Source organism: Acinonyx jubatus, chromosome B4 (genome assembly GCF_027475565.1).
Source record: "Acinonyx jubatus isolate Ajub_Pintada_27869175 chromosome B4, VMU_Ajub_asm_v1.0, whole genome shotgun sequence".
Taxonomy (NCBI): Eukaryota; Metazoa; Chordata; class Mammalia; order Carnivora; family Felidae; genus Acinonyx; species Acinonyx jubatus.
Window position 1 is genome coordinate 119,546,684 of NC_069387.1, and position 16,286 is coordinate 119,562,969.

Here is a 16,286-nt window from a genome sequence, read left to right on the forward strand (position 1 = left end):
AAGGTGAACAAAATGGCCCATTTCTGCATTTGGTTTTTATTGGTTTAATATTTACTTTTAAAGTAATATAAAATTTCTATTCTTTTTTCAAGTTCGTAACTAATCCTGATATTGCTGCCAAGAAAAAGCTGAAGAAACACAAAAATAAAAGTGAAGCCAAGAAGAGAAAGATAGAGTTCCTGCGTCCAGGCTATAAGGCCAAGAGACAAAAGAGCCACAGCCTGAAAGATTTAGCAATATTGGAGTAATGTGCTCCCTCTGCTGATAAAGTATCTCCATTTACCCCAAAGCCTGAACTTCCTGGTATATCTGCTGGTCTGAAATCACAGCAGATTTTATTATTTAAGTTACAATGGCATATATTATATATTATACAGTTTAATATAATCCTGCTCATATTTTTTTTAATTAAAACATTTCATAATATTACTGTATCTTCACTGTCTAAAAAAGCAATAAAAAGCTTACAAATTATTTTTTTTAAGCACACTTTAAAATAACAAGACAATATAGAAGGAATAAATCAAATGATTTACAATACTTTTAGGGAGAAAATTACAAAATTTTATCAAAGGGCACTAAAAGAAGGATATGCACAAATGGAGGAATAACCATGTTCGTGGATAGGAAGATTTAATATCATGCTAGTTCTTCCCAAGTTAGACCCCATTGGCTAAAGGCAGGCATATCTGTGTAAAATCCCAAGATTTCTTCAGATTATCCTAATAAGAGGATTCTAAAATTTATATAGAAGATAAGCCGAGAATAGCCATGATGTTCTTAAAAAGGGTAATACGGTGAGGACTTTTCCCTGTCAGATATCAAATGTTAAATCACAAAAAAGTGCTGCCTGTAGTGAACATGTGATAAATTCTACGTGAAAATTAAGAATTTTCTGCTTGTAAGACACAACTGGGATATGGTATGTAGCATATACTGATAATGAATTTGGTAGAATCCAGGATATAATGAGTAACTATGAATCAACAAAGATAACCCAATAGAAAAAGTGTCAGGAGAGAAATAGTCATTGCACAGAAAAGAAGTAAACATTAATACTTAGCTGATGTGGCTGTACAGTTCTTAAAGTACTTATGTACTTTATGTACATATATATACTTATGTTTCACTGCCTTGAGACACTCAAGCTACCCTGGCTACCCAAGTCCCTAGATTCCCTATTTCCGCACACCAAAAATTACAAGATTAATACCTAGACTGGTAGAGGGTCCTCCTATATCAGCTATGTCTAGTCGTTAAATATTTTGAATCAGTCTTTTATAATTAGGAAATTATTAGGAATATGCAAGTTAATAATTAGGAAATGCAAATTAACATCAGAATGAAATTCCATTGAACCCTTTAGATTGATAAAGTTGACAGTATCAAATATTGGCAAGCTTGGTGGAGCAAAGGGAACTCTTATAAACCACTTTGGAAAACAGTCTGGCATTATCTTGTTCACCCATATGGTATTAATGGTATCTTGGTCTCACTCTACAGTTGATGTGGAAGCAATATTCTTTAGTGCTCAATAGACGGAGGAAGAAGATCCATCCTATGTGCCAGGCACTTTGTTAACATTTTAGTCTTCATAGTATTGCTCAAAGTTTCCTAAAAATTGGTTCCTATTTTACAGATGAAGAAACAGAGTCAGTTTAAATAATTTACCTAAGGGTAATACAGATTGCAGGATTCATACCCAGGATTAAAAGCCTATGTTCTTTATAATTTCTAAATATGGAGTCAGAATGTAGCATAAGGCATAGAAATCAAATGTTCAAACATTCTTGAACTTCAGCATCTATGTTTTGATGTAGTTTGTCTCAAACAGGAGTTCTCACACTTCCAAGGAGTTTGTAATGTTCCAAGAGCATAAACATGGTGCATCACAGAAGGTTGATTTCAATTAATTCTAAGTGATTTAAAATATATGTACTGCTTTTATAAAAATTTTTAAAATAAAAAATCAAAAGTTAACACTTAGGGAAATTTCAGAAGAAGAAAAGTAAACATCCTCAGGGATACTGAGCACAATTTAGTAAATAATTACTGAGTGCCCACTATGTGCCAAGTGCACCACACTACATGAAAGAGATACTAACAGTAAGATACATGTCTTGGAGTGCCTGGGTGGCTTCTGATTTCAGCTCAGGTCATGATTTCACAGTTCATGAGTTCAAGCCTTGTATCAGACTCTGCTGTCACTGCAGAGCCCTCTTTGGATCCTCTGTCTCACTCTCTCTCTACCCCTCCCCTGCTCATTCTCTCTCAAAAATAAATATTGAAATATTAAAAAAAAAAAAAAAAGATCCAGTCCCTACCTTCAAGGAGGTTACATTTCCACAAGTTAAAGTGTATCTCATATTCTAATAACAAAATTCCACCACTCTCAATTTTTTTTTTAATGTGAACACCTGACATAGCACAACTACCAGAGTTATAAAATAGAATATTAGAACTAAAAGAAACCTTTGATAGGATCTGTCCAAGTCTCTTATAAGAAAAAAAACTGAAGGAATGACCATTTGTGCCTAGAATTCATGTGTTCTAAGTTTGGTGCTTTTCCCATTTTCAAGTTTCTCCAAAACAATATTCAGTAGATTTTTATAAATAGCACTCAAACTCCTGTAACTTACCTGTACAGTTGTTTCCTGCTACACAAGGACCTCATAATTTATACCACATTAAAGTACATGTATGCTCTTTGTGATATTCTATTCTTTGTGATAAAACAGATCCAGATCATCCAAGTGCTTGCCTTTGCTACTACTTCATGTGCGTTCAGTATTCAAGATGGCAAGAGCAATGTGCTGGGCAACATCTGCCTGCCAGGGCCTCTCTTGCCCCATACTTACATTCTCACAGTGTTCCTAGACTGCTGGCTGGGGGCGTACTTAGCCACTTAGATATAAACCCAGCACCAGACATGTGCCACTGACCAGAAGGGAACCCAAGTACAGGTGGGAGAGATACTATTTCCCTAGTTGACATATACCTACTATTTAAACCATGCACACATCTGAGGTGCAGTAATATGCCAGGCACCACACTGGATTCTAAGTATATAAATATGAAAAGGGCAGTCTGTACGTCCGGAGTGATTTGGAAACGATGAAACAATGTTAATTACATGCTCAGTTAATATTAGGTGTAGCACTCAGAACACCTGGGCCTGAAAGACCTCCAGAAAATACTTCAGAGACCAAATTAAGAGTGGGTACTGGGGAACAAGTAAAAAAAAAAAAAAGTGAAAGTCTCACAAGTGAAAAGAAAAAGCCACATTCATTTGATCTGAATAACCATAAGTATGAAGGAAAGAGGCTAGAGGCCAACACCTAGAAAGACTGTGGCAGGGACAGGTAATGGACCACTGGTGTTCCCAAGAACACTAGTAAGGGGCATCAGGTTTTTTAAATGCTAGTTGTCCAACTTAAAATTCCCCCTAGTTTTAGTAAATACAAGGGACTATGTTTACTTCTGTCACAACTGTACCCAATCCTGTAGTAGACTGGATAGTTTGAAAAGTTCCTTTGAACATAACTTTTTGATAGCCTAGTAGTAAGTGTATTTTTTTTAAAACCAAGAATGCTTAATTTCTCCCTGTACAACCACTAATTTTTTACTTTTCACCAAATTTACATGTCCAATTATAGATAAAAGAAATGAAAGACAGTCAAGACATCTTTTACAATGCTTCTTAAAATAGATTTTTTTCAATTTCCTTTAATATGTTGTGGATTCCATCAAATATAACCATTTAGGAATGTTTTTACTACCTCTACTAGTATAGACAAATTTACAGAAATTATTTTAAATGTATTGTGTCTACTTCAATTAGCATAATTTTGTTTAAGCAGTTACAGTTGTCTGTGTTGCCAGTGTTGACATTTTCAGGAATTAATGGTACAGTTTATGGGACAAGCTTCTGACCCTGAAATCTCACTTTGAGTCCTGTTCCCACCTCACTAGCAGGTGATCCTGAGCAAGCCAACTCATCAAAATCTTGGGTCCACATCCATAAAATGAAGACATTACAACTGGTGCTACCTATATGACAGGGTTCCTATATGTAAAAATTTTCCAACAACTATATGGTACTATAACATGACAATTACAGAGGTGAGTGAGGTTTTAACTGCCAAAATAATTACTTCAGATTCATGCCTATAACCAAAAGCTTTTAAACAAAACAGCTTAAATAAAGCAGGCATTAAGCAAATGAAGACATATTAACTCAAACTATGTTCCTAGCCTATTGAATCTAATCTCTGGAAAAAACTTAATTCATTTTAGAGGGAAATATATGAGTTAAGATATTTATTATTGTTTATATAAACAAGATGCAACCACTGATTCAAAAATAGGAGGGTATTTTCCTCAATGAGAATACATTCTTTAATAGGACTCTATTTGAATAAGAATTCCATACAAATAGAATATATATACTTAACACAAGAAAGGAAGGATTTTACATTACACAAAACAGACATTCAGTTGGTTCAATCATGGTAAGCTACCCTTCCAACCGAATACTTATATTTATTACAAATATTGCAGTCAGTTCAATATATGCCAACAATCACAGAGTTTTAACATTTAGTAGCACGAAGCACACTTAACTGTTTCCAAAGGGATATGTGATGTAGTTTTCATTTCAGAGGAATGGAAGTGGCTGAATTACTGTCTGCTCTTTAATGTTTCAACTAACCTGTGAAAAGAAAATGAACAGTTTCATAAAATTAACCTCAAACTTTCAGGTATAAAACATGATCATTTATAGTAGGTTTTATACTGGAAGTGGATTCCAAAGCACTTTAAATGATGAAAGCTAAGATAGTTGTATCAGAAGAATAAAGTTATGGACTCAATTTCGATGAAGGCCTCTCTTAGCTTTTACTTTTATCTATGCTCTGAATGAAAAAAAAAAAAAAAAAAAAGACCAATAATCTACTTTCCAGGCTGTAACTACTGCAGCAAGGCCAGATGTGGATAATTCAGAGGTGAAAACTATTCTCAGTCCTCATGGAGCTGAAAATCTAATGAGCAGATCACAAATCAATTATAAGACAGTATAACTACTACATTACTACTGGTCTGTGACAAGGATACCTACATGTGCGGTAGGCATTGGGCACGGAGAGGTGCAAGGAAAGGTTCTTGAGAAGAAGACAGTCTTAATCTAAGTACTAAAGGATAAGGAACTGGAGGATGAGGTAAAGAAGGAAAAAAGCTAAAAAAAAAAAAAAAGAAATGGCAGAGAGGTGGCTTATCTAACTATAATCAGGTGGGTGTGGCTGAAATAAAAGCCAATGTATATGAAGACCAGTGGAAGAAAAGGCTTGAGGAACTTAATTTGATATGCTGCTAAGTAATCTGAATTTTGTCCTTAAGACTAAAGGGAAATCACACATATGCACACCTGCACACACAAACAAATGCACAAATGGCTTCTAGAAACATGATACTTAACCATTCCATTGCCTCATCAAGGCCAGTGCCTTTGGTTGCTGAAGTTTTGAATATTTGCCATTTTCGGTCCTTCAATGCAGGTAACCCAAGTGAATTTGCCATCTCTGAGGGAGTCATGGCCTGCTCCATGTCCTGCTTATTTGCAAACACCACCAAAATGGCTTTTCTCAGCTCTTCTTCCTAAATAAAATAGAAGCTACTTAATTTTTTCTCATCAATTTGCCCCCTTCAATTTGGGGGAAAATGCTAACAAATACATTATTTTAAAAGTATATTTCCTAATTATGAATATATGATGTTCTTTATAAATTATTTGAAATTACAGAGAAGAATGAAGAAAACAAGCTTCATCCATAATCCTATCTTCCAAACATGATCACTGTTAACACTGTGGGTATTTTCTATTGCTTTGTAATTTAGATACTTATAGTTTATTTAGTAAATACATTTACATATTTGAAGATCAAGATATATACACACAGTTCTATACTCTGCTCTAAAAAAATAAACATTTAGGGCACCTGGGTGGCTCAGTTGGTTAAGTGTCCAACTATGGCTCAGGTCATGATCTCACAGTTTGTGAGTTCAAGCCCTGCATCAGGCTCTGTGCTGACGGCTGAGAGCCTGGAGCCTGCTTCCAAATCTGTCTCCTTCCCTCTCTGCTCCTCCCCTGCTCACACTCTCTCTCTCAATAATAAATGAACATTAAAAAATATTTTTAAAAAATAATAAACATTATATCATGGATATTTATCCAAACAACCAAAATTTTTTCAAAAAAAAAAAAATTTAATGGGGCGCCTGAGTGGCTCAGTTAAGTGTCCAACTTCAGCTCAGGTCATGATCTCGTGGCTCGTTTGTTCAGGCCCCACATCAAGCTCTCTGCTGTCAGTGCAGAGGCCACTTAGGATCCTCTGTCTCCCTCTTTCTCTGCCCCTCTCTCACACACGCACATGTGCACTTGCTCTAAAACCATAAGAAAATATTTTTAAAAATTTTTAAACAAAAAAATTTAATGGTTAAATATACTCTGCACTATGAATGCATGCACCATACACTATGTAAATGTTCTCCAAAAATTCTTACTAGATTCTTTTTCCTTGACTACTATAGAAACCTAAGGGATGCAGTCATTACACAGAAATCTTTTTCTTTAACAAATTCTCTAAAAATAGAATCAGAGTATGAATTTTTTTAGGCTCCTATTATATGTATTAATAAACTGCTTTCGGGGCGCCTGGGTGGCTTGGTCGGTTAAGTGTCTGACTTTGGCTCAGGTCATGATCTCACGGTCCGTGAGTTCGAGCCCCACGTCGGGCTCTGTGCTGACAGCTCAGAGCCTGGAGCCTGTTTCAGATTCTGTGTCTCCCTCTCTCTCTGCCCCTCCCTGTTCATGCTCTGTCTCTCTCTGTCTCAAAAATAAATAAACGTTAAAAAAAAAAAATTTTTTTTTAAATAAAATAAAATAAACTGCTTTCCAGAAAGGTTTTTAACAATTTAGACTCCACCAACAGTGTATAACAGTACCACTTTTCAATGCAGCCCTGAAAGAATTAGAAATATGTATCTATGTATAGTATATTTTTCCAAACATAGCATGTCATTAAATGCTTATTTATTACCAGAGTATAAGAAATGCAAATATTATTAGAACATAGTTTTCTCTTGTGCACTGCAGATTCATTCCTTCTGTTCAGTTTTCTATTTATTTGCAAAAGGTCTTGATATGATTAAGAACACAAATCCTTAGTCACTGGTTATGAAACTATGTCCTGGTTCCCTGCTTTACCCTAAGTTGTATTTGTGAGGTTTTTGTTTGTATTAATATAATTAAATCTATCTTTTCTAATTCCTTCCAATCCTTTGATTTAGAAGGACCTTCCCTATCCAGAAATTTTAAACATATTCACTTACATATTCTTGGAGTTAACAATTTCCATTCTTTACATTTCATTCTTACTCCATTTAGAATGTATTTTTGCATACAAAAATGGGAAAACTTAAATTGATTTATATGCCTGTAAGTTTTAATGCAATAGATAATAGACCCGACTCACATGCTATATGTACTTTACATTATATATATTGACTGAAACAAGTTACTTCCTAAAAATGAAAATAATTTTTAGTTCTTTCTCATGATTATACAAGTCAAATTCTAATATCACAAATAATAAACCAGCACAAGAATTACAAACTTAAGTTAATAATCCATTTCCTTTATGCAGTACTTTATATGATAAAAATCAATTATACCATGTGACTTACACCTAAACAAACCTTTTTTTAAAAATCCATTATACTAAAAGCACTTAAATGGTCCCTTAAAATTCCTTATACTTGAATTTGGTCTAAGAAGCTCTTATGATAAATATGATACTATGTTGTAAAAAAAATTAAGCAAAAGTTTGAAACTATTAGGTCTTCACTTTATAACTCAGCCATTAAGTCAGTAATCAGGAAATCAGAAGTCTAAAGCATTCTCAGAAAGCTTCTATGTAGGTAATCAAATGGCCTAGAACTTAAATATTCAATGATTGGATACTTCAGAATCATAGTTTTGGTAGGAAAAGGAAACTTAGGTATCTAATTTTCTCAAGCATAAGGCAATGTCATTATTACTTAAATCAACCATTAGTACATATGAAAAGCTTATTTAGCAATTGGAGATTTTTTTGAACTTTTGATTATTTAATGCATCCTCTGAATTCAGTTAGCCAATAAATTTTTATTCTATAAATTTCAGTGAATACAATGTATTGAGTTTTTAGTAAGTGCTATACGCTGTTCTACACATCAGGGATATTAGGGTAAACTCAAAGAACTTACATTTTAGGTTGGGAGATTTATATAAGTAAACAAATATATTTTAAAATAAAGGAAAGAGGGGCACCTGGGTGGCTCAGTCGGTTAAGTGTCCCACTCTTGGTTTCAGCTCTGGTCATGATTCCAGGGTCATGGGATCAAGCCCCATGTTGGACTCTGCACTGTGTGTGGAGCCTGCTTAAGAGTCTCTCTTTCTCCCCCTTTGCCCCTCTCCCCAACTCATGCTCTCTATCTATAAAATAAAAAATTTAAAAAGAAAAACAGATTTTAAAATAAATTAAATTACGGAAAGAAACAGTAAGTGGTACAAAAAATAAAGTAGGATAAGTTTAGAAAATAACTGAGCATCCTCTCTGGAACAGAAACATGAGATAAAACATGTCAAGAAGGAGCCATGCAGATTTGGAGGAAAAGCACTACAAGCAGAAAGATAAATAAGTGCAAAGAGCCCTCAACCAAGTGTCCAGTGTGCTGGCTCAGTGTATCCAAAGAACAGAAAGGTCAGTATGGCTGAAGCACTGGAAACACAGGCAAGAGTAAAGAACAATAAAGCTGGAAGAGGTAAACAAGGATCAAAGTTGTGCCAAATACCCAGAAATTCTAAAACAAATATGCTTACTATGTATACCCTTATCTGCTTCTCTAAGCTAATTTATACAACTAGAAATACAAGTAGAAACAGAACATTCTATAGAAAGCACTTCATAAAAGTAACTTAGAATAGTTCCTTCAGTTTAGAAAGAGTTCAGCTCTGAGCTTCCTAGAAATCAAGGAATCTAATTTAAAGTTACAAGGCTGGATTCTTTGTTTCTCTTTTGTTTTGTTTTGTTTTTGGTCTCCATCCCTCTTTCCAATAGAATTTCTGGAATAGGAAATAATTTGCATAAAAGAAAATGATACTAAAGGCATGAGGGGAAAAAAAATTCCTGCTTTCCTTTTCATTATTCCTGCATGTGGTAATAATGAGAGCAGCAAGCAAATGTAAAAGATTTCCCCACATCTGAATAAAGTTTTCTTACCTCCAACATGGCAACTAACTCTGATTTGGAAATGCCAATTCGGTCTCGGTCACAACTGTCTACCACATAAATGACTGCATCTGTGTTTGAATAGTAACATCTCCAGTATGGCCTAAAGAAAATTCAGCAAGGGAGAATATATTATTATTTGAAAGAAAAAGAACCTGCTATGTTAATTTATGTGCTAGGACTTGGCAATGATGGGAGGTGGGGGGCTTATATGCCAATCTTCCCCACCCATGAAAGAATTAATGCCATAATGATTCACTGTTTCTGAAGGATATGTATCACATCCTTCAGATGGGATGGGGGTGGAATGATAAACATTAAATCACAGGATCGAGGAGTTTCAGACTTCAGGCTAAGAGAAGACATTTATAATCAACCTAAATCACTAAATGTACTAAGATAAAGTTATACCAGACCTTATTGTTATATCTTATAAATCTTTAACTAGGAACTCCTTAAGAAATGTGTTCTTAAAAAAACTTTTAGTATGATTTTATATAACAGACATTAAGTTGATTACTAAAGACTTCATGAGGTAGAAATGGCTAAAATTAGAGAGGGCCTCAAAAGTGGTTCAAAAAATAAAACAAGTTAGGGGCACCTGGGTGGCTCAGTTGGTTGGGTGTCTGACTCTTGATTTTGGTTCATATCATCATCTCACGGTTCCTAGAATCGAGCCCCACATTGGGCTCTGCACTGACAGCACGGAGCCTGCTTGGGATTCTCTCTCCCCCTCTCTCTCTGCCCCTCCCCCACTTGCACTCTCCCTTCTCTCAAAATAAATAAACTTTTTAAAAAATAAATAAAATGAGTAAAAAAGGCAGCAGGATATTTGGAGACTGCACTACCCATGTTTTAAGATGGCAGGCACCACAGTGAGCAACCACTGACAGTCACCAAACATTCACAGTTGCCATGCCAAGCACAGAATGCTAGGCAGGAGACCTGCGTTCCAGAAGGCATCTATGTTCACATTAAACACTAAATGGTGGGCTGAAAGGTATTTTTATAAAATCCAAAACAGTCTGTCTTATAGACAAAGTGACTGACTAAATGAGGATTTTTAGTTAAAAACTCCCCAAGTAATTAGGTCTTGGGATTTTCCTGAAAATTTTTTTCATTTAGGTGGTATCTGGAAAACTGGCTTCCTTAAATTTTAATTCAATTGAGAGAACAGGAAATTCTTCCTTATTTTAAATTACAAAAGAGGGGCATTTAGGTGGCTCAGTCGGTCAAGTGTCCGACTTTGGCTCAGGTCATGATCTCCCGGTTCGGTTCGTGAGTTCGAGACGGGCATCTGGCTCTGTGCTGACAGCTCAGAGCCTAGAGCCTGCTTCAGAATCTGTGTCTCCCTTTCTCTCTGCCCCTCCCCTGCTCACACTCTATCTCTCAAAAATACATAATTGTTAAATTACAAAAGAAGACATATTTGGGTTTACTGCTCTTCACCTTTAAAGGGCCAATAAACATTCAATACTAGAAAGTAATCTGGTCTTTGTACCATACCTGATACTTGTCTGTCCTCCCAAATCCCAGACTTGGAATTTAAGGTTTTTGTATGTTACTGTCTCAACATTAAATCCAATAGCTAGAAGAGAAATCAAAATCAGTAGTATATGTAGACTAATGCATTCTACCTTCAAAGTATCCAATCTAACTGCATCTTAGCAATTAATGAATTACCACTGAATCACATTACTGGTTGAAATATTATTCCATTTCATATAAAACAGTTGTGCTACACACACACAAACATACAAAATCAATTAGCAAGATCGGTACCACTTTCAGATTATGTAAGAATCCCGTTACCTCTACAAATACAGAATTTTTAGCTCAGTGGGAAGTCTACTATGTTAAACTCTCCATATAATACAATCCTGGCATACAAAAGTGTTCAGAAAGTTATGCTTAGAAAGAACAGATGTAGATGTATTACAAAAAAAAAAAATGGAATTTTGATAGGTAGCAAATATAAATGGAACAAAACCAAGAAAGCCAACATTTTAAACTTCAGTGGTTAAGGATTCAGCAAAAGCTGTATACCACTTTATAGAAACTGGGTTCTCTAAGGGTAGCAATCTCACAGACTCTCTGCAGACTTCCTCAAGAGCTCATTTGTATAAGGTCATGGTTGGATGCTCAGATGGGAGGTGTCTCATCTCTTTTCCCTGCCATTTTTTTTAGGTGGAGGTGTGGCACCATATGGCTAAGGCAGGATACTACTATTTTCATTGAAAGGAACCTAAGGAAAGGTGGAGAAGATGCTGAAAAATTTGGATTAATAAGATTTCATAATCTTGGGGCACCTGGGTGGCTCGGTCAGTTAAGTGTCTGATTTCAGCTCAGGTCATGATCTCACAGTCCATGAGTTCAAGCCCCATGTCGGACTCTGTGCTGACAGCTCAGAGCCTGGAGCCTGCTTTGGATTCTGTGTCTCGTGCTCTCTCTGCCCCTCCCCTGCTCATGCTTTGTCTCTGTCTCAAAAATAAATAAAAACATTAAAAAAAATTTTTTTTTAAATAAGATTTCATAATCTTAAAACAAAGTAAAAAATGACATAGCTATAACTGGACAATTTTTGTTTTAAATTTAAGTCTACATTGGTAAATGATGCTAATAAGTTTACATAAGTATGCCTATCACAACTAAAAAGTAACTATAATAAACCTGAGTGGAAAATTAAAAAGCAAGTATATGAACCGCTTCTCAGCCCTTTGGCTAAGATCAAGTGCAAGTACATGATGTGTCCCTTAGAATTAGGCAGGAGTGTAATCACCATATTTACCTCGATAACACTTTTTATATGCAAAGGACAAGGGTGGGCTGTAAAGTGTGTTCCCTGAAATGCAATCCACTGGATTTACAGGGGCCACCAAGACTTAACCACTGCAGAGATGGGCAATTTTGAGAAGCGAAAATCAAGGGAACTGAAATTTACTGATGGTGGCAAAAATAAATCAGATGCCACAGAGCTTAAAAGGTTCTTCTTTCATAAAAGCTAGACCTTTTTCTCTTTTAATCTGGAAATTTAAATACTACTAAATATAGAAATACCTTGCATGACAGTGATTTTAGAGGCATAATTTAAAATATTCTTCAACAAACTCTTAAACTTAGTTTAATATATTAATCTTCTCAAAGTCAATTCAGGCCAACAAATAAAAAAAAGTATAAATAATAGTTTTCTCAGGTAGTAAAATAGGATTATTTGAGAATATTCCTCTAAGATATCAACAACTGATTGAAAGTTGAGGTGTTTCTTTTCTTGATATTTTCAGGTACCAGATTAATTCAACAGTCAATCTCTTCAACTCAGATCTTTAAAAGCAATGAATTCCTTAAGAGAAACAAATCTTATTAAAATAATAACAAATAGGGGCGCCTGGGTGGCTCAGTCTATTGAGCGTGATTGAGCGTCTGACTTCAGCTCAGGTCACAATCTCATGGTTCGTGGGTTCGGGCCCTGCATCAGGCTCTGTGCTGACAGCTTGGAGCCTGGAGCCTGCTTCAGATTCTGTGTCTCCCTCTCTCTCTGCTCCTCCCCTACTCACATTCTGTCTCTCAAAAATAAATAAAGTTTAAAATACATATATATATAAATAGTAACATACGGGGGGAAAAAAAGCACTTCAGATGCAATAGTATCACTTAACATCTATATAATTCTTTAAACAGGTTTACAAAGTATTTTATATATTTCACTTATTCCCCCCTCAAAGTCAGTGGGTATATTTATTATCTTCATTTTATCAATAAAGATACTAGCCCTCAATGAGATTAAGTGCCTTAACTCTATCCAACTTTTAAAATTAGCTTTAAACAGCAAAACCCAGCCATGCACAGGGGTTTACAAAATGCCTCTAAATTTATGAAAAATGTTATCAATATTGTGCCCACACTAGAAGTTTACAAACCTTAACATTAACTTATTATATGAATTACTATTCAGAAATAAAGTTATGTTAGATGGAAAACAAAAACCCCTACAATTCGTTTATCATACTAACACTTACTAGGAATCGTAGTAACGACTTCTCCAACCTGTAATCTGTACAAAATTGTAGTTTTTCCTGCTCCATCTAATCCCAAAATTAAAATCCTCATTTCCCGGGTTCCAAACAGACTGGAAAAAATACTTGAGAAAAAGCCACCTGAAAAAAATAATAAAAGAAAAAATGTATTATCATTTTCTGAACTAGGTCCACAGAACATTTAATCTCACCCTTTTTAAGCTATACCAGGGGTGCCTGGATGGCTCAGTTGGTTAAGCATCAGACTCTTGATTTCGGCTCAGGTCAGATCTTCTCAGGTTCATGAGATCCAGCTCCAGGTGGGCCTCCGCACTGGGCCTGGAGCCTCCTTAAGATTCTCTCCCTTTCCCAGGACCCCTCCCCCACTGTCACAGGCTCTCTCTCAAGAAAAAAAAAATTAAAGCTATGCCAAATTAAATAATACTATAGTATTTTCCTTGATTCATAGGTTCATTAAGTTTGCTCCCAATGATATACATTATTCAACACCAAACAAGTAATTACTGATCGTCACTATGTCCTAGATACTGTATTAGGAAGGCACAGAAGATACATTGCAGCATAAGAGAAATAGGACTACCTTCCTCATGAAGCTCACTTTCTAATCATGAGAATATGGATACCTTAGCATGATCTCCTCACAACCCCTAAACACCAAAGGACAAATAAGAATGACACTGGGACAATGAGATCCTTATATATGAAAAGCAATTATTATCATTGTACAGTAGCACCATGATAACTACCTTCAATCACTGAGATTTCTCTGTAAGCAATAGAATTAGCAAAATAAATTGAGGCACAGAAGCCCAAAATAACAAAACCTACTTTTGGCAGAAAACTCATTTAAAAAAATAATAAAGCTACATTCAGTGTATCTTGAAATATTTCCAGAAAGCTTCCTATATGCAAGGTATTGTGTAATATAAAAGCACTTGTGAACAGAGTAGAATGGTAGTCATCAGATGCTGCGGGAGTGGGAGAAATGGGAGAGATGTCAAGGGTACAAACTTTCCTTACAATAGTAGTAATTTCTGGAGACCTAATTAACAGCATGGTAACTACAATTAATAACAATGTATTGTACAGTTGAAATTTGCTAAGAGAGTAGATCTGGAAGTGTTCTCACCACACACAAAAAAGGATGTATTAATTAGCTTGATTACGGTAGTCATTTCACAATGTGTATATATATTATATATATATCAAAACGTCATACTTAAATATATGCAATTTTGTCATTCATACCTCAAGAAACCTGGAAAAAATTAAAATTAAAAAAATTATCCTTTGTCTCAGCAGGGCCTGCTGGTAACAGATTAAGGTATTGATTCATTTGGATTGTGTTTAAATAAATGGTGATTTAGAGTATTATTCTTTTTACAACAAAATAAAGACGTTTTTAAAATACATTTTTTCTTTAATGATTCCAGAAAAAAGCACTTTGGGCCTTCTCCACCAAAAGCCATTAGAGAAGACTGAAAGTTACATTAACAATATAAAAAAAAAGTTGACAACAGAAGCGATGCCACACGATACATGGTTATTTGACAAAGAAATGGCACAATTAAGAGCTGCAAGTCTGGAAAAATGAAGACACCACGGGCCAGAGAACCCTGGGAAAGAAAGTGTAGCAGAAGGGGTGTGACTTGACAAAATCCATAGTACCTTTTTACACCTTAAAAAAAAAAAAAACTGGGGCGCCTGGCTGGCTCAAGTAGGTACAACAGGCTACTCCATCTTGGGGTTGTAAGTTCCAGCCCCGTCCTGGATGTAGAAAGTCCTTAAAAAGAAAACCTTAAAAAAAAAAAAAAAAATGAAAGGAGTTATGGAAAAAAAGCAGGAAAGCGCCTGTGATATTCCAGGGTAGGTAAATCCCCCCAGAAAATCGTAGAGGAATTAAAGTCAGTCATCGAACGTGCACCATTTGGAGAGGTGTAAACCAGTTTAAAAATCTGCACTTTCATTTGGGCTTCAGCGGGGAGGGAGGCTTCGGTTGGTACTTGGGATGACAATGTAGTTCCCTCAACCAGCACTCCAAAAAAATCGAGATTAAAATTTCACTCACTGACCACTTATGACCACTACCCTCCCCATTTCCTTCTCCACATTACTCTATTATCTACATGAAAAGCTACAGCAAGCAGGCAAATAAGAAGCGGACTAAAAACATTATGAGCAACAGTTCCCTTTGGATTTTTTACACTGACGCAGTTCCAGCGACCAGGAAGAGAATCACGCTTCTACTGTGGGGTCAAATCTTATTTTTCACGCAAGAAACCTCAGCGCACCTGCGACTGACAAGTTGTCAAGCTTCCCAACCAACTCTGACCCCCAAATCAAGCTGGGTCTGAGAGGGACAGGGAAAAGTTCATGGTCAGGGGAAAGGTCTCGGGGTCGGGTTCTCCCGGCCGCAGCGCCGGGCGGACCTGCGCCGCCCCCGCCCCCTGACCCTTCTGGGATAAAAGGGGACAGGAGCGAGGGCAGAGGGAACGCTCGAGGCAGGGTCCACTCCCACAGGCGAACAACCAAGGTGAGTTAAGTCCTCACCGACCTGCCCCTGAAAAGCTGGCTACTCCGAGCTTCCCAGGCCGACCCCTCTCCTCCAGACCCCGGCCCTTGGGCCGAAGCCCCTCGAGCGCGCCCGGGCGCCCTCCTCAGATCCTCACCCATGATGAACCGCCTGTCCGCCCTTGTTGGTGGTTAGAGACAGGCCCCGGCCTCGGCAGCGACTCCTATTCGAGCCTCGGCGCCGCCACCTCTGCAAGCCTCGGCCTCCGGCTCCGGCTCGCAAGCGGTTTCCTTGGAAGTCCGGTCCGCCAGCAACTTCCACGTCGGACTCCCGGCGGGGGCGGGAGCGACGGGGCGCTGCGACTACGCGCCGGGAACGGCGACCTGAGCGTCCGCGTCGTCGCTTTCGACAAAA

At 36.8% G+C, this 16,286-nt stretch overlaps 2 protein-coding genes across 3 annotated transcripts in view; one reads left to right on the top strand and one right to left on the bottom strand.

Annotated features, from left to right (window-relative positions):
- Positions 1 to 6,444, top strand: part of UTP20 (UTP20 small subunit processome component) — a 114,532-nt gene extending 108,088 nt beyond the window's left edge. For both annotated transcript variants that reach the window (XM_027071001.2, XM_015070865.3), the window contains exon 62: positions 93 to 6,444. In XM_027071001.2, the coding sequence (XP_026926802.1) occupies positions 93 to 248 (156 nt within the window). In that variant the 3' untranslated portion in view covers positions 249 to 6,444. The remainder of the gene's footprint in view (positions 1 to 92) is intronic.
- ARL1 (ADP ribosylation factor like GTPase 1) lies at positions 4,306 to 16,253 on the bottom strand. The gene is made up of 6 exons (XM_015070864.3): positions 16,030 to 16,253; positions 13,343 to 13,480; positions 10,833 to 10,914; positions 9,318 to 9,429; positions 5,474 to 5,652; positions 4,306 to 4,711 (listed from the first exon to the last, which is right to left on the bottom strand). The coding sequence occupies exons 1-6, from the start codon at positions 16,031 to 16,033 to the stop codon at positions 4,681 to 4,683; spliced, it is 546 nt and encodes a 181-aa protein (XP_014926350.1). The 5' UTR covers positions 16,034 to 16,253; the 3' UTR covers positions 4,306 to 4,680.
- Positions 16,254 to 16,286: the final 33 nt, after the last annotated feature.